At 45.2% G+C, this 23,392-nt stretch overlaps 1 protein-coding gene across 2 annotated transcripts; it reads right to left on the bottom strand.

Moving 5' to 3' along the window:
* Positions 1 to 768: 768 nt before the first annotated feature.
* PM20D2 (peptidase M20 domain containing 2) lies at positions 769 to 20,953 on the bottom strand. 2 transcript variants are annotated; one of them, XR_008629864.1, is made up of 8 exons: positions 20,405 to 20,953; positions 17,995 to 18,143; positions 14,881 to 15,023; positions 11,097 to 11,251; positions 9,529 to 9,664; positions 7,900 to 8,007; positions 5,132 to 7,494; positions 769 to 979 (listed from the first exon to the last, which is right to left on the bottom strand). XR_008629864.1 is itself a non-coding variant. In XM_055137082.1 (7 exons), exons 1-7 carry the CDS (start codon positions 20,858 to 20,860, stop codon positions 7,340 to 7,342), a joined length of 1,302 nt encoding a protein of 433 aa, XP_054993057.1. In that variant the 5' UTR covers positions 20,861 to 20,953; the 3' UTR covers positions 4,093 to 7,339. The 2 variants fall into 2 exon arrangements, 1 of the variants encoding a protein (XP_054993057.1); XM_055137082.1 differs by lacking the exon at positions 769 to 979 and having other exon boundaries at positions 4,093 to 7,494.
* Between the last annotated feature and the right edge of the window lie 2,439 nt (positions 20,954 to 23,392).

Below are 23,392 nucleotides of genomic sequence, written 5' to 3'. Positions count from 1 at the left end.
CTAACATGACTTCCTGGATCTCCCCCGCTGCCTGTTCAAGTTCATGGGAACTCCTTCCTTAGTGATGTGTCTCTTCCGCAAGCAACTTGGAGCAAACCTGAGTTTTGTTATATTTCTGATTTGGGGTAATGTGTACTTTGTTGCAATGTAGAAATACACCCATTACTTCTAAAGAGAAAAAAAGAAAAAGAGAGAGAGAAAGAAGCAGAAGACAGCACAGAATATCTGTGATCACACTCAGTAAATACTAGCGTTCTCTCCATGGCCACTGGCATGAGTTCTAATTTTATTTATTGTCTTAATACCAAACAGTTACATCTACAGCAATAAGCTCTCCAAACTCACCCACACAACATTTGTTTGAAACTCATTTTAATAAAGTGATTTTGAAACACAAAAATGTTATTTTTCATTCCAGAGTTAATTTGGTTAATCATTGTAAAGAATAGCATGGTAGGGGCTGGAACGATAGTACAGTGATAGTACAGCGGGTAGAGTATTTGCCTTGCACGTGGCTGACCCAGGTTCGATTCCCAGCATTCCATATGGTCCCCTGAGCACTGCCAGGAGTAATTCCTAAGTGCAAAACCAGGAGTAACCCCTGTGCATTGCCAAAAAGTAAAAAAAAAAAAAAAAAAGAATACATTGAAAAAGAATACCATGGTATTTCTTCATAAGCAGGGTTGTATTTTATTCTAATATAAAAAAAATGTACAAATTCTAATTCTAAGTCACTCTCTTAGCTTCCCCAATTAAAGCTCATCAAAGTAAAAGGTGGTTTTTGGTTTGTTTGGTATTTTTATTTTATTTTTATTCTTTGGCAAACTCACATTTAAAATAGAATTGGGGGCTGGAGCGATAGCACAGCAGGTAGGGTGTTTGCCTTGGACGTGGCCGACCGGGGTTCGATTCCCAGCATCCCATATGGTCCCCCGAGCACCACCAGGAGTAGTCCCTGAGTGCATGAGCCAAGAGTGACCTGTGCATAGCCGGGTGTGATCCAAACAGAAAAAAAAAATAAAATAGAATTAGTTAATTTAAAATATAATTAGTAATTAAAAGATATAAATGTGTAAAGAGTATAGATAATGGCTAGAGAGATAGTACAGCAGGTAAGGCACTTGCCCTGCATATAGCTGACCCTTATTTGATCCTCAGCAGGTCACCTGGGCACTTCCAAGTGCAATCCTGAATGCAGAGCCCAGAGTAAGCTCTGTGCATCACTGGTGTAACACCCTCAAAATGGAAAAAAAAAAAAATATATATATATATATAGGGGCTGGAGCAATAGTGCAGCAGTTAGGGTGTTTGCCTTGCATGCAGCTGACCCACATTCAATCCCCAGCATCCCATATGGTCTCCCAAGCACTGCCAGGAGTAATTCCTAAGCACAGAGCCAGGAGTAACTCCTGGGCATCGCTGGGTGTTACCCAAAAGCTATATATATATTTGTGTATATATATATTAGAGAGACATACACATGTCATTGTCACTGTCACTGTCATCCCGTTGATCATTGATTAGCTCGAGCGGGCCCAATAATGTCTCCATTCATCTTAGCCCTGAGATTTTAGCAGCATCTCTTTACTCGTCCTTCCCAATGGTGCCACATTAGAGGCTCTTCGGGGTTAGACGAATGAGACCCATCATTGTTACTGTATTTGGCACATGAATACGCCATGGGGAGCTTGACAGGTTCTCCCCTGTGTGGGCAGTAAACTCTGGGTAACTTGCCAGGTTCTCCAAGAGAACTCATTCCAATGAGCCTCAGGCATGAAGGAACCCAAGTGTGTGGGACCCAGGGCCGTGATCTCCAAGGCTGCTCTGTGTAATCCCATCGACAGCCAACAACCAGAAACTATAAAACCAAGCTTCCAGAAGAGAGCAATACAGTCTCTTGCCCCCGCACCTGGTTATTTTCACTGGGATCCCTCAGAGGGGGCTGGTTGAGTTTCCCTTCCCGCCCTGAGCAGAGCCCTGGCAGTTGAAGACCTCCAGAACCCAGCTACAGCCATATACATATGTATGTAAATGAAATTGTTCACAGGGCCACAGCGATAGTACAGTGGGCAGGGCATTTGCCTTTCATGTGACCTATCTGGGTTTGATCCCCAGCATCCCATAAGGTCCTCTGAGCCCTGCCAGGAGTGATCTCAGAGTGCAGAGCCAGGATTGAGTCCTGGTTTTGGGTGTGGCCCCAAAAAAACAAACAAATTGTTCACATTAATACTTCTTTTCTCTCTGGGACTCATTCATAAGGGTACTTGTCAGCACGCCCAGCTCAGTGCTCAAGGGTTGTTCCTTTCGGGAGACAAAGAATCTAGGTTTTTGGGTAGAGCCACATTTATATCTTTTCCTGGACCTAAAGAGCTAAATCTGAACCCAGGCTCAGATCCATAGCTCCCTAAGATCGGGGTAGCAGGGGTTCATTTCTAGGCCCCAAAGAGCAATTGGACATAGGTGTGGCCTACTGGCAACCTTCTGCATCTTCTAGGACACCTGTCCGCACTGGCAGGGGCAGGAACTCACCTGGGTCAGGGGTGAACAGGTACTGATGAGGAGCCTTTCCTAGCTCCAGGCCTCCCAAGTCTGTTCTCTGATCGCCTGAGCCAGCTGGGAGTCAGGCATGCATCACTGAATCTCAGGAACCGCATGGCTTAGTGACCGCTCCAGCCCCTTCTGCTCCCGCTCCTCCTCCGTGTCCACACACGCCCAGGGGCCACTGCCTGTGTCCTGCAATGGCTCTAACTATAACTCCCAGTCCACCTCGCTGACCATTCCCGCTCGTGTCACTGCATCCAGAAAGGACACAACACTTGCTCCAGTCATACCTGGGATCCTTGTAAACTTGAAATACTCAAGAAAGTGCTCTTGTATGAAAAAACTCCCTTGACTCTACCCTCCCCTCCCCCCACATCTCCCTGACTCTTCTTCCTCTCCAGTCACTAGCTATTTAGAGTTAACAGCATCAGCTCTGCCAGTCCCACCAGGAGTGATACCTGGGCACAGCTGCTTTTTGATCTACTCTCCCCCGCCCACCCTTCAAATTTTTAAAAGAGAAGACTTTTTTTTTTGGATTTAGGATCACATCCAGCTGTGCTCTGGGGGCTTGCTCCTGGCTCTGAGTTCAGGGATCACTCTTGGTGGGCTTGGGGGACCATATATGATGCTGTGGATCAAACCTGGGTTAGCCATGTGCAAAGCAAGCACCCTACTCACCATACTATCTCTCTATCCACCCAGGGTTATAAGTTTAAAGGCAGCTGTATACCAGATTGACCTAAATGCTGGAAGAAAACAAACTTTCCAAGTGCCAGGTCTTCAATAAAGACAAACCGCTGATGCATTTAACAGTCAACATTTCCAGGTATTACCATCTAAAGTACTTTCTTGATGTTTTCAACTTGTAGAGACTTGGAATTTTACCCTAGGAGATCCAATTATATGATGGAAATAGATTTTACACATAGATCTTGTTCAAAACAGAGATTAGCAAATTCTAAGTTTTCAAAGCATATAATCTGATGTTTTATTCCCCCATTCCTTTAAAAATTTAAGATTTTGTTTTTAACACACGTCTTACTAAAATCAGGCTGCATGGAGCCAGAGAGATAGTGCAGCAGGTAGGGCATTTGTCCTGCATAAGACCAACCCAGGTTCAATCCCCAGCATCCCATGTGGTGCTGCCAGGAGAAACACAGCCAGGAGTAACCCCTGAGCAAATGTCAGCTGTGACCCACCCCCACCAAAAATATCAGCCTGGATACCTGAGTGAAAAGAAAATTCTCAACTGCCTCTCCCCAAACTACCTCTCTTTTTTTTGTCCTAACAAAATCTATTTATTGAGGAACTGAATGCCTAACTTCTTTTTTTTAAGTTTTGCTTAAGTTTTTTATTAGAGAATCGCTGTGATGTACAGTTACAAACTTAAGAACTTTTGTGTTTGCATTTCACTGATATAGTGATCGTTTACCCATCCCTCCACCAGTGCCCATTCACCTCCACCAATGATCCAGTCTCCCTCTCACCACCCCCACCTCATCCCCCACCACCCCACCCTGCCTCTGCGGCAGGGCATTCCCTTTTGTTCTCTCTCCTTTTGGACTACCCCTCTCTTTCAACTTGAATTTCAAGACAGAGGAGATAGAGAGTTCAAAATGGCAAACAAAGTGAGCAGCCTAATAATATAACTTTTGAAATGGACCTTAAGGCTCCAAAGCTCCAAGTGACACCAACAACAGAGATACTGACAGCTCATTTTTCTCGCCCTCTCATTCCACTTCTGTGCTCCTAATATTTGGGAGCTGATTTACTCTGAAATACATCTACTCCTGAGCATAATTACTTGGTCATAATTACTTGACTCAGGCTTCAGTTGCTGTAGTTCTTAACACCCAAAAATGGATGTCCTACCGTGAGACTGGGATGGATCCAGGGTGAGTGGCAAAGCTACCCAGCATCAAAATGGGACATTCTAGAAAGCATAAACGCATGGTCTTGATACAAGCTATTATGACTTAAGACTTAAGATGCAGGACCCCCATGGGGTAGGACAAGCTGAACTATCCTGAGGACTTAGTCTGGGATTTACAGTAAAAGCCTTACTTGCCCTCAGGGCCCAGAAAACTAAGTGTCAAAAGCCTTGCTTACTCTCAGAGCCCAGAGAACTAAGTGTTGGGATCCTTGTCTCTTCCTGTGTTTATCCAAACAACTGCAAGTATTGATAACATACAACTAGGGGGAAAGATAAAAGCAATGTAGATGTCCCTGCAGATTGGAGAGACAGCACAGCGGGTAGGGCATTTGCCTTGCACACAGCTGACCCGGGTTCGATTCCACCATCCCTCTTGGAGAGCCCAGCAAGCTACTGAAAGTATCCTGCCCGCACGGCAGAGCCCAGCAAGCTACCCGTGACATATTCAATATGCCAAAAACAGTAACAAGTCTCACAATGGAGACATCACTGGTGCCCGCTCGAGCATATCAATGAACAACAGGACAACAGTGCTACAGTGACAGTGCAGATGTCCCTGGGAGACAGAGTGTTAAACTCTTGAGTTAATCTCCACAAGAGAATTCCCTCTGCCAAATGTTTATCTATATAAATGATCAATCACACCTATGTCCTTACCTCAAGCCCCCTTCAGATGTTCTAGAAGTATGCTAGCAGCTCTGCATTAAATGGGCCATTTTCGCCATCAGGCTGTGGTCCCCATCTCTCTGTGTCTCTGTTGGGGAGGTGGGGAGGTGACTCTGGGCCACCTCTGGGCACACGCATCTTTGCAGCAGCACTCCACATTTTACTTTGTGAACTCACAGAGATGCCGACAGCTCATTTTTCTCTCCTTCCCATTCCATTTCTGGAAAGTGCTTACAGACTCTGAGGCCCACTGTATCACAGGGAACATCACTCCACTCACCAGAATGTCCCAGCAACAGAGTAAATGCGTGGCACGTGAAAGGCTCTGAAGGCAGTTCCCATCAAAAAAACACCCAAAACAAAAAAACTTCAGCAGGTTCTTTTCTTTTTTCATACTTTTTTAATATGTTCATGAAATTCACACTAAAATAAGCTTCACAAGAAAACTTTCAGTTGGTATCAGGTTAGTACAAGAAGGCTCAGCTTTCGGTCCTCTAACCCGAGTGACCTCCAGTCCAGACTGATTTCTGAGTAGAAGCCTAATCGGGGCGTCTGGTGGAGGGGCCCAGGTCTGGGACAGAAGTAAAGAGTCAGGAGCAGAGGCTGGTGCTTCGTTTGGTAGAATCACAGCTTCTCAGAAAGTCCTTCTAGGACGAAACAAAAAGCCTTCCAGAAAGAGTTCAGTTCAACCCTTTTTCCCCCCTATTATGTAATATTAGAGTAGGAACAGAACTTTAATACTACTACTCAGAGTTCATCCTTTTTTTTTTTTTAAGAACATTTTCACATTCCTTCAATTGTTAAAAAACATGTCTTTTTTTTTTTTTTTAAATGAACATGTTCAGGGCTGGAGCGATAGCACAGCAGGCAGGGCGCCTGCCTTGCATGCAGCCGACCCGGGTTCAATTTCCAGCATCCCACATGGTCCCCCGAGCACCACCAGGAGTAATTCCTGAGTGCATGAACCAGGAATAATCCCTGTGCATCACCAGGTGTGACCCAAAAAGAAAAAAAAAATGTTCATATTCCTTCAAATATTAAAACTAAAGTATTTTTTAAGTTTAGAGTTTTCTACAGCAGTTTTGATATCTAACCCCTTCCTCTCCCTGCGCCCCCATGGTACATACCAAGAAAAAAGCTACTTTTATGATTCTCAAAAACAGTGCACTTCATCCATCGGTTCACATTATAACCAGATCTGTATACCGGTCAACAGGCAAAGTCCCGTCCAAAGGTGTAGAAAAAGCCTCCTTCTATGATTTAGAAAAAGGCTTTTGTGATTTAAAAAAAAAAACAAAAACTACTTTTATGATTCTCTATGGGCTGGAGCGATAGCACAGCGGTAGGGCATTCGCCTTTCACGCGGCTGACCCGTGTTCGATTCCTCCGCCCCTCTTGGAGAGTCAGGCAAGCTACCGAGAGTATCGCAACCGCACGGCAGAGCCTGGCAAGCTACCCGTGCGTATTGGATATGCCAAAAACAGTAACAATAAGTCTCTCAATGAGAGACGTTACTGGAGCCCGCTCGAACAAATCAATGAGCAACGAGATCCTTCCATTCCATTCCATGATCCTCTATACCAGTGGGTTTCAACCACAGGTCCACAGTGTACTGGATCCGTGGACCTGATAGGCCAGGTCCTGTTCATGGATGAAACTTTGAGAAATGCTGCTCTAAACCAGTATGGAAATAGCCAGATAATTAAAATAAAACTTCCCTAAAATCAGAATTAAATCAAAACACTAATCTTAAAACTATAGAATCATTTTGCCATCCAGTGCCAAAGCATTTTTCCATATGTCAATTCTGAATATAAGGCTTGAAATATAAGGCTTGGCTCTTTTGAGACACAGACATGGATTTATGAAACATTATCACTATGATAATGAAGCGTGCATCCACAGTAAGAAATACCAGCATATGCCTGAGTTCAATCCGTGGCACAGGGTAGGGGAGTGGGGGAAGAAGAAATCCATCACAAGCTTGATCCTAATTACTGCAACTCCAGCAGAGATTTGTGAAAGTTTTGTTGTATCTATGAGGTCACGTGCTTTCCCCACATCCTGCCCTTACTTCTCAGGGTGAAGTATCTGGATCTTTTAAGACAGAAGAACACACGCGCCCTCCTCCTTCATTAAAATAAAAGACTGAGGGGAAAATGTTGTGACTTAATCCAGAAGCAGTTCCTAAATCTTCCGTCAGTCCACTGTGGTTAAGAAGTCCTCTTCTTGAAGTTTCGATTTAAAGTCTTCTTGGATCCTCTCTAGTAACTCTGGTTTAAAAACGACATCCAATGCAGTCATTGCCAGAGCCTTGGCAGTGCGCAAAGTGTAGAACTGGGCTTCCTGCGATCCTAAAACATAAATATACATCCATGGGGCCGGAGCGATAGCACAGCCGGTAGAGCGTTTGCCTTGCACGCGGCCGACCCGGGTTTGATCCCCGGCATCCCATATGGTCCCCCAAGCACTGCCTGGAATAATTTCTGAGTGCAAAACCAGGAGTAACCCCTGAGCATTGCTGGGTGTGACCCAAAAAGAAAAAAAAAACACAAATATACATCCACAGTGAATCATTATGGATAGATTTACCGACTTCCGGGTTTGATTTGCTTCTCCAGTTGCCCCCCACCCAGTGGCGTGAGTACTGTCATTGGAGGGGATGTTTGACAATGAAATAACAGACTCAACCGAACACAAGGAAAGGCCCCACTACAAAAGAGAGCCCAGCCAGAACTGCCGCGTCCAGGATCACTTACCTGCAGCTGCAGTGTACTCCTCTGTGTGATTCAAGGCACTAGATCCAATGGAGAAATAAGGATGAATCCCAGGAACTACAAAACTGACGTTTCCAAAATCAGTAGACCCTTGGAAAAATAAAAAGATAGCCGTGGATTTTTACACTAGATCACACATCTCCTCTCCATCTCCATGGGAGCCAACACCGTGTCCTGCTCCCTTCCTTCTGGAAATTCCCTACTCCTTTGAATTCCCAGGCTCCTCCACCTGTCTGGTCACTGTTTCAGGGCTGCTGCGTCTGCCCATCTCCAAAGAGCAGGGGACGCTTCAACACTGGAACTCTCCCTCCGGGTGCTCTGGGCAACCTTCTCACCACCCACATTCCCAATGACCTCACACACATCAACAGTCCCTACATCTCCAACCTAGAGTATCTTTAGGGAATTCTGTATTTAATAAGCTGCCAGACAGCTCTACTTGGAAATAAATCTTCTAAGTGATTCAAATGAAATGTACTAGTTTATATCTACCCACCATATCTGCTTTTCCTTTGGATTCCTCATCTCAATGTAAACACTCTATTTTTATCACCATATTCTTTTCAATCCACATCAATTGTATTTGGGGAAAGATGTCACTAACATTCAACTATATGAGTAACATGCCTTTATTTATTTATTTTTGGTTTTTGAGTCACACCCAGCGATGTTCAGGGGTTATTCCTGGCTCTACATTCAGGAATCACTCCGGTGCTCCGGGGGCCAGAGAGGATGCTGGGGATCGAAGCCAGGTTGGCCACATGCACGGCAAGTACACCTACCTGCTGTACTATCTCTCAGGCCCTATGCCTTTATTTATTTTGGAGAGTGGAGGTCTGGGCCACACCTGTTGGTACTTATGGGTTACTCCCTGCTCTGTGTTCAAGGATCACTCCTGGTAGTGCCTGGGGTACCATGTGGTGCAAGGGACTAGACTCGACCTCCTACATGCAATCAAGCACTCAGGTATCTCTCCAGCCCAGTAACAAATTTTTAAAAGGAAAAAAAATACTACAAAACCTCTAATTCATTTATGATTACATTCTCATAGTTGTTACTTCTCAGAGACTAAAAAATATCCTATGTAATTATATTGGAATCCTACTTATTGTAATCCCAGAGTTAATTAAAATTCTAGAAAATTAAATACTGAGCCGAGCAAATTTAAATACTAGACATAGATATAATGTAGAAAAGGTAGATTATTGCTAAAAAGTAATCTGTTCATCTGACATTCTACATTTACCAAAGTGTTTTTTTTTGTTTAAATTTGCATCATATTATACAAACTCTCCTTACATACAAGTCTATAAATGGGTTCCCGTACTCCCCCCTCCAGCCCTTACACATCACAGGAGACCAATTCTAACATACTATGAACATCTACCCTCTTCCAAATTCTGAACTGCTAATTCTAGACACCCATTTCTGAATTCTGTAACTTAACTGTCTGGTACTACCTTTTCCCCACTGTGGGTATCTTTCCCCTAATCATTAAATTCACAAAAAAATGAAAGTATTAATTGCACCTCCCTGCCTACAAGACCACTCAAAAAAACCAGTTATTTCTCTTTCTCAAATAGCTCAATATGTATGAAAGAATGTAGTTACCTGAAGGACCATTCAACATTGCATCTTCCGAAATGAAATCTATTCCGAGCTTTTCTCCATTTTCCATGTAGGCTTTCCACAGGCTCTTATTGGGAAGAACATTGTAATAATCATGTGCTTCACCTTTAATTTCTACCTAGTTAAAAAACATAAAACAATTCTGACATGAAAAAGCCAAATTTACTAATTTTCAAGATTGTAATAGTTTAAAACAGAGAGAGACTTAAAGTGGGCCTAGTCCCCCCTTCCAAATAAAAGTTCAATTAATTTTTTTACCTTAACAATACCTCTATTTTCTGAGAGTTCCAAAAGCCTATCTCCTTTAATTTTATTTTGGGGCCATAACCAGGCAATGCTCAGAACTTACTACTGGCACTGTGCTCAAGGATCACTCTTGAGTTCAGAGGACCAAACATGGTGTGAGGAATCAAACCCAGGTCAGCCACATGTAAAGCAAACCCCCTACCCACTGTATTATCTCTATGGCCCTCCTTTATGTTTATACATATACATATTTGTATGTGTATATATATACATATATATATAATCTCATAGTCATTGATATATCACACCCCATGTCACCAAGCTCTACTAGTTGGTGAATTTAAACTTAAGTCATCTAAACAGGGTGTGGAGAGAGCTAGAACAATATCCAATATTTATTTGGCACATCCAAGTAAAACCACACTTGGATGACCAGTACTATGGGATACAGTCTCTAAATGAAAGAAATTAAGCTTTACTAATGTTTAACATTCAAACCAACAACTGACAACATTCATCTGAAAAATACAAAAACACCCTAAAGGGAAAGGTGATTTATAAGGACAAAGAGTTGACTATAGTCCTTATTTATTAATTTCAATGTATGAAAAAACAAGTAATTTATATGTGCCCAGCTAAGATTTACAGATTTAACCTTAATGAAATCGAAAGGAATTATTCTCTCAAACTAATTCCAATAATATTAGCTAAAGCCAATTATAAAATGGTAAAAATACATTGCTTCTATTCTTAGCAGCATCTAAGTTAAAAATAGTAGATATTGGAACAATAATACAGCAGGTAAGGCACTTGCCTTGCATACGACTGAATCAGATTCAATCCCCAATCCCTCGGATGGTTTCCCAATTCCTACCAGGAATGATTCCTAAGCAGAGCCAGAAGCCCTGAGCACAATCAGGTACAAATCCCACTTAAAAAAATCATATTCTTTGATAATCAGATAACACTGTCAGAATATAAAAAGTCTGAAAAGTTAGATATGATCACTCTGGAAAAGAATCGAGCATTTAAAGTAAGTACATGATAAACTTTCAGTATCTGTACTGCAAACTATAATGCCCAAAAGAAATGGAGAAATGGAGAGGGAGGGAGAGAATGTGTGTGTGTGTGTGTGTGTGTGTGTGTGTAAACCCAGGGCAACTGGTGGTGGGAAATGTACTTTGGTGAGAACTTTGTACCTGTGTATCTATTACTCAATTAAAAAAAAAAAGAAATAAAAGAAACTAAAGAGGAAAAGTCCTGGCTCTCAGGAAACTGGGGTGATGAGAGGAGAGGAGTCTTACCGTGCACCCTGTGGCCAAAGCTGCAGCTCTGAAGCAATCTTCTGCTTTTTTGGTCAAAATTGGAAGTTCTCTCATTGAGGGGGCACGGAAGTAATATATTAATTCCGTATAAGAGGGAATGATATTGGGCTTTACTCCACCATTTTTTATTATACCTAAGAAAAGAACCAAATTATCAGAACTGAATTTGGAAACAATTTCTTTAAACTTAAATACATCCATGATGTTTCCTAGCCAATTATATTCACAAAGAAGGGCTGAAGGGATAGTACAATGTGTAAGGCATTTGCCTTGCTTGTGGCTGACCCGGATTCGATCCCTAGCATCTTTATATGGTCTCCTGAACACCACCAGGAGTAATTCCTGAGTAAAGAGTCAAAAGCAGGAGCAGGTGCGATAGCATAACAGGTAAGGCAACTGCCTTGCACGCGGCCGACCTGGGTTTGATTCCCAGCATCCCATATGGTCCCCTGAGCTAAGAATAATTCCTGAGTGCAGAGCCAGGAATAACCCTTGTGCATTGCTGGGTGTGACCCAAAAGGCAAAAAAAAAAAAAAAAAAAGGCTAGTTCCTTGCACCGAGCTGGGAATGGCCCTGAGCACCACCAGGTATGGTCCCCAAACACAAAAATAATACTGTGCACTCAGAGATCACTCCTGTAAGGCTTGGGGGAACCATATGGAATAATGTTCAAGGGACTGAACCTGGGTCAGCTGCAAGCAAAGACAAACGCCATACCCGCTGTATATCTCTCCAACCACAACGTTGAATAATAAAAAAAAAATGTAAGCATTTATCTGGGGACTAGTGTTATAGGCAATATAGCAGAGAGGGCGCTTGCCTTGCATGTGGTTCAATCCCCATGATCCCATGTGGTCCTCTAAGCACTGCCAGGAGTGGTTTCTGAAAGTAGAGCCAGGAAAACCCCTGAGCATCACTGGGTGTTACCCAAAACAAAACAAATGCCTCATGATGGGGGGGAAGCATTTACCTGGTACTACTCAAGGAATAAAGATTTATCTATTTACAAGTAATAACTAGGGGAGAAATGGAAATCTGTTTTTATACAAGCCTAATTTTAAAACGTATTATTTCTACACATCATTTGTCCTTTTAAAGAAACAAAGGCAAGAAATTGATTATAACAATTTAATGGTAACAAGCAATATAAAATAAATTATTTGGGGCCTGCTATGGGGGTAGGCTTGAAGGGTGACTGAGAAAGTTTTAGAGAGAGGGTCACAGTGGTGGTGGGATTGGGCTTGGAGTACTGAATATCTGTAATAAATCATCATGAGCAACTTTGTAAACCAGTGTTTAAAGTGGGAAAAAAAAGAAATTGGCATAAATGAATTACAAAATGATTTTAATTTATAATGAAACTGCAAAATTCTTTACCTGCAGCAAAACCAGGTAAAAAACAGATAGTAAAAATATATTGGGGATGGGGGCCGAAGCAATAGTACAGCAGGCAGGGCGTTTGCCTTGCACGCGGCCAACCCGGGTTCGATTCCCAGCATCCCATATGGTCCCCTGAGCACCGCCAGGAGTAATTCCTGAGTGCAAAGCCAGGAGTAACCCCTGTGCATCGCCAGGTGTGACCCAAAAAGCAAATATATATTTTAAAAAGCAAATATATATATATGTGTGTATATATATATATAGAGAGAGAGGGGGGGGGGCTGGAGTGATAGCACAGTGAAGGGCATTTGCCTTGCACTCGGCCGACCCGGGTTCGATTCCCAGCATCCCATATGATCCCTGAGCACCACCAGGGGTAATTCCTGAGTGCAGAGCCAGGAGTGACCCCTGTGCATCGCTGGGTGTGACCCAAAAAGAAAAAAGAAAAAAAATATATATATATATAAATATATTGGGGGACTGGAGCAATAGCACAGCGGGTAGGGCATTTGCCTTGCATGTGGCACACCTGGGTTTGATTTCCAGCATCCCATATTGTCCCCCGAGCACTGTCAGGAGTAATTTCTGAGTGCATGAGCCAGGAGGAAACCCTGAGCATCGCCAGGTGTGACCCAAAAAGGAAAAAAAATACATATATATATATATATATATGTATATATTGGGCTGGAACAATAGTACAGAGGGTAGGGCACTTGCCTTCCATGTGGCTGACCCAGGTTCAACCTCTGGTACTCCATATGGTGTCCAGAACCCACCAGAAGTGATCCTTGAGTGCTGAGCTAGAAGTAAGCCCTGAGCACTGCCAGGTGTGACCCAAAAACCTAAATAAATAAAAATATAATTGTTTTCCAAATCATAAAGAAATAAACTTAAAACACTTTCAAGACAGGACTTTATTATGTATGTATATTTTAAAAAATATTATTCAGGGTCAACAGTACTTGATACAAATAACTTTCAAACACCCACAGGAAGTATGAAGCCATTCTTAAAAAGGAAAAATGACCATTCCAGGGGCTAGACTATACTAACACGATAGTATAGTGGGTACGGCATTGGCCTTGCATGCAGCCAATGTGGGTTGGATCCCCAACACCCCATCTCATCCCTCAAGCACCACCAGGAATGCTCCCTTCCCTGAGTACAGAGCCAGGAGTAAGCCCTGAGCACTCCCAGATGCAGCCCCCCACAACCAAAAAAAAAAGAAAAGAAAAGAAAGAAAAATGGCCATTCCAACTTTTACACAATCCTGATTACTATCTCGCCCTCAAACTCCGCGCCAGGCTATTTTCACTCAGGGCACCCCAGGGGGGACGGGTGAGAGCCCTCCCCGTCCCAAGGGACCCAGCTCCTGCAGCCGACCTCCACTACCCAACCACCCACGCTCCAGGCCGCTCTCCAGACGCTCCAGCTGAGCTTCACACATGAATGAAGTCCAACGGAACCCAGATAATTCGGAATTTTGTGACTCTAGACTCAATGGACCCGGAAGAAGAGACCCTTTGCCTACTATCCCCCAATCTCCAGTGACCCAGGGATCACACCCATAAGCCTCACCCTGCCACACCCTGCCTCCTCATTGGCCACCCTCCAGCTCTCAACGGCTGCTCCTTCCAGACAGGAGTATAAAATGACCCCCCACAGCCATGCCACCGGAATCTGCGCCAGGCAGTTTTTACAGGGAGCGCCCCAGAGGGGGGCAGGTGAGAACCCTCCCCGCCCCAAGGGACCCACCCCCGGCAGCTGACCTCCACTGCCCAACCGCCGCCCCGCTCCAGGCTGCTTTCCGGACACATTATAAGACACTTCCTACCCATTTTCCATAATTACCACACCATATTTGATGGAGTTCAGACAGCAGGCAACAAATCATAGAGTAATATATATATATTTTTTTCAATGACCCCCCTAGCCACATTAAATATATATATATATATATATTTGATGTGTGAATATATATGTGTATATTCACACATATCTCTCGGAGCCCAGCAAGCTGCTGAGAGTATCCCGCCCGCAAGGGCAGAGCCTGGCAAGCTACCCGTGGCATATTCGATATGCCAAAAACAATAACTATAGGTCTCATTCCCCTGACCCTGAAAGAGCCTCCTATCATTGGGAAAGACGAGTAAAGAGAGGCTGCTAAAATCTCAGGGCTGGGAGGTATAGAGACGTTACTGGTGCCTACTCAAGTAAATCGATGAACAACGGGATGACAGTGATACATTGATTATCTCACCCTTATAGATAACATCCTATTTGAAAATGTCTGTTTTCATTTCAGGATGCTCTAAGACAGTTCAAATGTGGTGCTTAGAAACACAGTAAGTACATCTATTACACAGGGACTTGGCACCCATACCATGAGCCCGCCAGGTTGGCTTCATCTGCTGTCTTAGTGCAGATATATTGTTGTAGGCAAGAACTGCAGCATCTAAGGCATTCACTCCTTCCCAGGGGTAAGCAGCAGCATGAGCTGTTTTTCCATAGAATTTCACCGTCACACTGAGAAATGAGAAATCAGTGTAAATGATTTTTCCAACATTGCTAAAGGAAGAGAATCCTAATAGGTAGTTAAAAATTACCCAGCTACACTATTCAAAATTAGTTCCCACTACGGACTTATTAATCTAGAAACCTTCTGGAGCAATTAACAGAGTCATTTTTGAGTTAGTTGTAGCTATTACTATGTAACACAGTGACTGACCCGAAAACATTTCCAAAAGAGAAATCTGCTCAATCAACCCTAGCCACATGAAATTCATACACAATTCAACTCAGTCTAATTTCCAGTAACATAGAAGGTTCTGAATTAGAGATGGCTCCTGTCTTCCATACATTGCACTGTGATAGTACTGCATCAAAGGTCCAGAAAAATCTCAGTATTATTCTATAGTAAGCTGCAGAAGGTAAGGAAAGACAGAAAAAAGATAACCTCTGAAAATCAGATTACATTTAAAATGCGAGCTACTTTAGCATTAAGATAAGTTGTCCTGGACCAAATATTTTACTAATGTTGCAAAGCACCTATGAAATGCCTTTATAAATTGTTCCATTTCAGACTGTCTGCACAGCACTACCCAGGTACTATTTTTAAAGAGCATTTAGAAAGTGGTGGTGGTTTGGGCCACATCCAATGGTGCTCAGTGGTCACATCTGGTGGTACTTGGATGACCACAGGTGGTCCACATGCAAGGCAAATACCTTAACCCTGTACTATCTCCCTGACGCCAGAGTGATAGTGAAGTGAGTATGGTGCTTGCCTTGCAGGTGGCAAACCCAGGTTCAATCTGGTACCCTATATGGTCCTCTGAACCCCACGAGCAGTGATCTCTGAACAAAAAGCCAAGAGTGGGGCCAACGCTATAGGACAGTGAGTTGGGTGTCTGTCTTGCACTCAGTTGACCAAGGTTTGATCCCCGGCATCCCATATTGTCAACCTGAGCACCCCTAGAAGTAATTCCTGCATGGTGTGACCTGAAAAAAATGCCAAAATTTTTTTTAAAAGTTAGGAGTAAGCCCTGAGCACAGCTCAGGGTATGGCTTATAAACAAACAAAAATAGCTTATATAAACTGATAAGAAATAATTTTTGAAGACATGCCTGGCAAGCTACCGAGAGTATCGCGCCCACACAGCATAGCCTGGCAAGCTACCTGTGGCATATTCGATATGCCAAAAACAGTAACAACAAGTCTCCCAATGGAGACGTTACTGGTTACTCAAGCAAATCGATGAACAACGGGACGACAGTGCTATAGTGCAGTGCTTAATTATAAAAATAAGAGCATATGGGGCTGAAGTGATAGCACAGCGGGTAGGGCGTTTGCCTTGCTCACCGGCCAACCCAGGTTCGATTCCGAGCATCCCATATGGTCCCCCAAGAACCACCAGGATTTATTCCTGAGTGCAGAGCCAGGAGTTAACCCCTGCACATTGCCAGGTGTGACCCTAAGAGCAAAAAAAAAAAAAAAAAGAGTATAGGCCAGGCAGATTACTCAAAGTACTAAAGGACAAGTGCTACATGTACAAAGTCCTAGGTTCTATCCCCAGCACCACAAGTCCTCTAGCCCTGGTGGCCCCCAAGCACCACTGGACTCACCAATTTTTTTTTTTTTCTTTTTGGGTCATACCCAGCGATGCTCAGGGGTTACTCCTGGCTTTGCAGTCAGGAATTACTCCTGACGGCGCTTGGAGGACCATATGGGATGCCGGGGATCGAACCCGGGTCGGCCGCATGCAAGGCAAATGCCCTACCCGCTGTGCTATCGCTCCGGCCCCTCACCAATTTTTTTTAAAAGGGGGGTGTAGGAGCGATATCGGAGTAGAGAGGGCATTTGCCTTGCACACAGCCAACCAGGGTTCAATCCCCAGCATCCCATATGGTCCCCTAGGCACCGCCAGGAATCATTCCTAAGTTCATAGCCAGGAGCAACTCCTAAGCATCGCTGGGTATGACCCAAAAAGCAAAAAATTTTAAAAAAAAGTGTATCCCTGTAGCAGCCAGCATTACTCAAAGCTGCACAAGCAAGTCAAGTGTTACCAGGAGTGACCCCTGGAGCATTTTTTTGGGAGTCTTCCTGCCCTGAGAAAAAAAGGAATGAAGACCCTAGAACAAAGAGAATAATCCCACTCCAAAATCAGACCTTGCAGGATGCTGAGAGCTGCAGTGATTCTGGGCTCACTCTGTCACTCCCAGTGACCATAGAGGATAGTGTCCCTGAAGAACTGCCAATGGAGCACATGTTTGTGTTTGCATTGACATTCAAGTTCTCTCTCTCCTGTCCCTCTCCTCTCTCTCTCTCACCCTCTCTCACTCTTGCGCTCTCTCTCTCTCTCTCTCTCTCTCTCTCTCTCTCTCTCTCTCTCTCTCTCTCTCTCTCTCTCCCTCCCTCCCTCCTCCACTACTTAGACCATTAGTAACCATGACTAAAATTTGTGGTATTTTTTTTAAAGTGTCTTCAATGAGCTTCCTCCTAAGTACCAAAAATGAGTGAGCTCTTAAACACAAAGAGATTTCACCACGGGACAATCAGAGGAGCACAGACCAGTAGATCTCACTAAAATCAAAAGCTAAACTGTTTCTGCATTTCTCTTTCAGGAACAGAATTCATCCTTTTTATGTTCCAAGTCATATAGAGCTGTCTCTCACCAATTATCCCACTGAAAAGGCTACACTCTATCAAGGGATAGATTCCAGAAGCCATATCACCTAGTGTTCAAAACAGAACATATGTATCAACACCGTCTGTTTTCTGTTCCTAGAAGTTAGACTGACAGTCCAATTGGGAAGCCCATAATTACCCTCAATTACGAGCCCGATCAAGTGCCACTTTGTGGAAATCAAGCAAGACATCTCTCACATCATTGACTTACAATGTGCTTTTTCAATTATAAATGTGGAGTTTCGGTCTCCAGTTATGACACAAAAAAGTGTATTCAATAGCCTATTTTCCACTAAGAAGCTGATTACTTACTCATGTTCAGCCACATCAGGTAGGTAAGCTGCATTCTCTTGGGATGGGTGAGCCATAAAAACAACATCAAGATTTTTGAAAGCCCCTGCTTCAATTAGATCAATTTTGCCACCACCATCTTCTTCTGCAGGGGTTCCCAAGACAATTACCTAGAAGGAAATACCTGTGTCAGAGCAAAATAATAGGAAAAAAATCCTAGCAGGAAAAAAAAATCAAATAGGTGTCCTGATAATCACAATCTACATTAAATTCTTTAAACTATGGAGGGAGGTTTGGTTCCAATCCTTTACGGCAGTGGACATTAATCTATGGTGCTACATTGTCATAAGCTTTAACGTATACCATCAAACCAGTTCAGTACATAGCAGAGCTAAAGCCACTGCAGAAACTTTCCCTAATTTTATAACTATTTTATTTAACTAATGGCAAGGATTAAAAAAAAAAAAGTCTAGATCCTCCGTACTCATTTTTCTCAAAATTCTTTAGGATTTATTTCTGAGAGTTTCTTCTCTAAGCTTTCTAGTGAATGTAAATAATTATCCAGAAGGGCTTTGTAGGGAAGAAACTTTCCAGTTATCTATTAGCGATCCTCACCAAAGCCCTGAGAGGTAGGCCAAAGAGATATATCTTAACTTCAGCCTGGGAGCTGGGTATGTTTTGTTTTAATGTGGGCACCTGACAACACCATTACTATTAATGTTTCAGGAATACAATGGGGGGAGGGGGGTCGCCAGGGCACAGAGCAAGGCTTGAGGCAAAGCTAGGATTAGGTGCCCAGACCTTCAGGCTGGAACTTGATGGCTCACTGAGCCCAACATAATTAACAGGTCTGAACTAGCTCATCTTTTGTGAAAAACATTAAATACCAGGGTGAAAATGGCCAACCGTTACACAAACTTACTAATTCGATTCCACCAGTCAACCAGGCAGATTTATGGGTCATCAAACACCTGATCAAACAAAAGAGAACTTTACAGAATAAACATTTTACTTTGAAATGTAACTTCTTTTAAAAAATGTTTTTAAAGCAAAATATATATATAGATAACTATTTTCAAGATCATGTATCAGAACACAATGAGATAAGCTGAAAGTCTTAACTTGCCACAAAAAAAAAAAGTTGGGGAAGGAAATCAACATTAAATTCCGTTTCCAGTAAGGCAGATAACCTGGCTGAAAGACAGCATTACCTTTGGAAATTAGAAGTGGGTACATTTCCCAAAATCTTGCCCACTTTGAAAGTTCCCCCACACTCTAAAAACCACCCTTTACTCTTAAGCCTTGTCTCTTTAAAATTTGTCTTTTAAATCTTCACGGAATCTGTCATAAACCTGGTTACAGCTCTCTCCAAGACCTCGAATCATTCGCCTTCCTTTAAAAGGGAAGGCGAGGACTCGATCTTAGGTCACCTGCAAAACCAGCGACACAGGATTCTAGCTGCCCTCTCTGCAAGGGAAGAGGACTACGTCCAGCAGAGGGCAGGGGTAACTCATGAGAGTCACGAAAGGGTCACTGGAGGACCAGCGCATGTGCAGGGAAGACGCGCTGCTCCCGGACACTGCTCACCATTCCAGATGTCCCTGCCCCACGGAACCCTGTGGCTCCGGCCACAGCAGCTCCTTGGCCACACGCCAGGGCTTGCTCGGAACTGTGAGCTCCCCTGCAACGATCGCTACCCGCTCAGGCCCTCCAATCTCTTCCCCGAAACGCTGCTTGGTTTCCCTAATATTCGCGGTGACGAAGACCAGACTTTGCAACGGACCCTCCCCCTCCCCGCGCCGCCCCCCAAACCAGCGTCCACTCCCCTACTGACAAGCAAAGGAGAGACCGGAAGCATAAAAATAGGCCAAGTGTCGAGCGCTCGGACAGCGTCTGTCTCTGGGCTCGGAGCCACCCGTGCATGATTGGACACTGGCGGGAGGGAGGGGGGGCTCCCGTTCCTCCCGTGCATGACTGACACTTGGGGGTTCCCTGCTCCCGGCTCGGAGCCACCGTGCACGGCTGTCACTGGCGGGGCGGGGGGTCCCGCCTTCCCGGCTCGGTGCCACCCGTGCACGACTGACACTGGGGGTGGGGGGTGCGTCCCGGAGCCACCCGTGCACGACTGACACTTGGGGTCCCATGCCTCCCAGCTCGGTGCCACCGTGCAAGGCTGGCACGGGGGTGGGTGGGAGGGATCCCTGCCTCCCGACTCGGTGCCACCCGTGCACGACTCACACTGGGGGTGGGTGGTGCGTCCCGTAGCCACCCGTGCACGACTGACATTTGGGGTCCCGTGCCTCCCAGCTCGGTGCCACCCGTGCAAGGCTGGCACGGGGGCGGGGGGTGAGGGTTCCCAGCCTCCCGGCTCGGTGCCACCCATGCACCGGCACGAGGGCGGAGCGGCAAGCCCCGCGGAGCCCCGCCTCACCTTCACTGGCGGGGCCGGCTCCGGGCCGCCCTCCAGGGCCCCCTTGACGCCCAGCGCGGCCGCCGCGCCCACCTCGGCGATCAGGTTGTGTCCGCAGGCGTGGCCGAGGCCGGGCAGCGCGTCGTACTCGCACAGGAAGCCCAGCCGCAGCGGACGCGGGGCCGCGCGGGCGGCGGGCGCCTCCCACTCGGCGCGGAAGGCGGTGGGCAGCAGGTAGTGCGGCTGCACGGCCCACGAGGCGGCCGGCGGCTCCAGCTCGAAGAAGCGCGTGAGCACCCGGTGGGCGTGGTGCTCCTCGTACGCTAGCTCGGGCTGGCTCCAGATGGCCTGGCTCAGGGCGCCCAGACGCCCGGCCGCGCCGTCGATGCACTCGGCGGCGCGCGCCTTCAGCCCCTCCAGCTCGGGGAGGCCGGCGCGGGATCCGCCCTCCACGGGCGAGCACTCTCCGGGCTTCATCTTGCCCGGGAACCGGCCCCCTGCACGCGGGGCCAGCCGCTGCGTCGGGTCGGGCGCGCGCTTCCGAGAGCTACTGCGCCTGCGCCTGCGCGAGCGTCCCCCTCCCGTGAACCCAGGCGGCGCGCGCGCACGCGCCCTCCCCGTGAACCCCGGCTGCGCACGCCTGCGAATCCCAGGCTCCGCCCACACTCCCACGCTCCCCACTCCAGGCTCCGCCCCCAGAATCTCCCGAAGTGCCCCGCCTCTCTGGTGGGGGGGAGGGGAATGATACATTGATACTTTCCCTGTGAACCTCATGCAAAGTTTTTTGATGGGGGAGAAACTTTTAATAGGAAGAGTAGTTCAAAGCTTTCTTGCTTTTTCTTTTTTTTTTTTTAATGTAGGAATACTGCGGGCTGGAGCAATAGCACAGTGGTAGGGCGTTCGCCTTTCACGAGGCCGACCCAGGTTCGATTCCTCCGTCCCTCTCAGAGAGCCGGGCAAGCTACCAGAGTATCATGGCCTCATGGCACAGCCTGGCAAGCTACCCATGGTGTATTGGATATGCCAAAAACAGTAACAATAATTCTCACAATGAGAGACGTTACTAGTGCCCGCTCGAACAAATCGATGAGCAACGGGATGACAGTGTCAGTGACAGTGACAGGAGTACTGCTGTTTATTCAGCCACTAATTAAGCTGACTGAAGTAGGCATGAACTCCACATTACGTTTTATTTTAATTTCTAAATTTTATTTCCATAAAGTTGTTCACACAACAAGTAAGGAAAAGCTGCTAAAATCTCAGGGCTGGCCATTTGGAAAACAATATGGACGCTTATCAAAAAATTTGAAATTGAGCTCCCATTTGACCCACCAATATCACTTCTGGGAATATATCCCTGAGTGGCAAAAAAGTATAGTGAAAATGACATCTGCACTAGTATGTTCATTGCAGCACAGTTTACAATAACCAGAATCTAGAAAAAACCCAAGTGTTGGGGCTGAAGTGATAGCACAGCAGGTAGGGCATTTGCCTTGCACGCAGCCAACCCAGGTTTGATTCCCAGTATCCCATATGGTCTCCTGAGCACTGTCAGGAGTAATTCCTGAGTGCAGAGCCATTCCCTGAGAATGGCTGGGTGTGACCTGAAAAGCAAAACAAACAAACAAACAAACAAGTGCCTGAGAATAGATGACTGGCTAAATTTTGGTATATCTACACAATGAATACTATGCAGCTGTTAGAAAAGATGAAGTCATGAACTTTGCATATAAGTGGATCAACATGGAAAGTATCATGCTAGGGGCTGGAGAGATAGCACAGCGGGTAGGGTGTTTGCCTTACACGCGGCCAACCCAGGTTCTAATCCCAGCATCCCATATGGTCCCCTGAGCACCCGCCAAGGGTAATTCCTGAGTGCAGAGCCAGGAGTAACCCCTGAGCATCGCCAGGTGTGACCCAAAAAGAAAAAAAAAAAAAGAAAGTATCATGCTAAGTGAAATGAGTCAGAAAGAGAGACAGACATAGAAAGATTGCACTCATCTGTGGAATATAAAGTAACAGAATGGGAGACTAGCACTCGTATCACTTGTCATCCTGTTGATCTTCGATTTGCTTGAGCGCTCGCCAGTAACATCTCCATTCGTCCCTGTTGCGTGCTAGTGTAGCTCAACAGCATCTGCTCGCTCCAGGAACACAAAGAGCCTCAAACCGTTCATGAAGAAGAAGTACGAAAGTAGAGAGAGCAAAAGGGAATGCCCTACCACAGAGGCGGGGTGGAGGGAGTGGGGGAGGGGAAGGGATACTGGGACATTGGTGGTGGAGAATGGGCACTGGTGGAGGGATGGGTACTCAAGCATTGTATGACTGAAACACAAACGAAAGTTTGTAAGTCTGTAACTGTACCTCATGGTGATTCACTAATAAAAAAATTTTTTTAATTTTAATGTTCAAAAAAATAAAATAAAATCTCAGGACTGGGTCGAATGGAGGTGTTACTGGTGCCCGCTCAAGAGTAACTCGAACAACGGGATGACAATGATACAGTGAAAGTTGTTCATAGTAATTCTTTATGTTCAACATCTCAACACCAATCCCTCCATCCTTACACTTTCCACCACCACTATTTTGAATTTCCCTACCACCACCCAAGCCTGCCCCATAGGCAGATGCTAAATAATTTATTTTGTGTTGCTTGTTATGAATAGTATGACATGTCGTGCAAACTCAAAAGCAGCCTCACGCTCCTGGAATTCTAATTTTTTTTTTTTAAGTATTTGGGATCCGGAGGCATCTCTGGTGTGCTGTTCTCTTCTGAGATTCATGTGTGAGTCTCTGAATCATGAAAGATAATATGCTTTAATAGCACCCAGAGGCAGTTCATGGGCATGACTGGCAGTGAACAGGAAGGGCGTGGAGATGGGGGAAGGTCACCTGTCGATGGGAGGAGGTCACCTGTCGATGGGGGGAAGCTTCCGATGAAAAGAGTTGTTGGAAGATAGCTCCAAACATTTTAGGTTTAACATTGGTTTGTCCTTTCTCTCCTGCCGC

Source organism: Sorex araneus, chromosome 4 (genome assembly GCF_027595985.1).
Source record: "Sorex araneus isolate mSorAra2 chromosome 4, mSorAra2.pri, whole genome shotgun sequence".
In the NCBI taxonomy this organism is placed as follows: Eukaryota; Metazoa; Chordata; class Mammalia; order Eulipotyphla; family Soricidae; genus Sorex; species Sorex araneus.
The sequence above is the reverse complement of the archived record's forward strand: the minus strand, read 5'-3'. Positions and strand labels throughout refer to the sequence as shown.

Excerpts from the sequence above, each read along its gene's own strand:
- PM20D2 (XM_055137082.1), bottom strand. The coding sequence starts at position 20,860 with ATGAAGCCCGGAGAGTGCTCGCCCGTGGAGGGCGGATCCCGCGCCGGC. Across the intron at positions 15,024-17,994 it reads CCTGATGTGGCTGAACATGA|TGTGACGGTGAAATTCTATG; the intron begins GTAAGTAATCAG and ends CTCATTTCTCAG. Across the intron at positions 7,495-7,899 it reads GGAGTACACTGCAGCTGCAG|GATCGCAGGAAGCCCAGTTC; the intron begins GTAAGTGATCCT and ends TTTATGTTTTAG.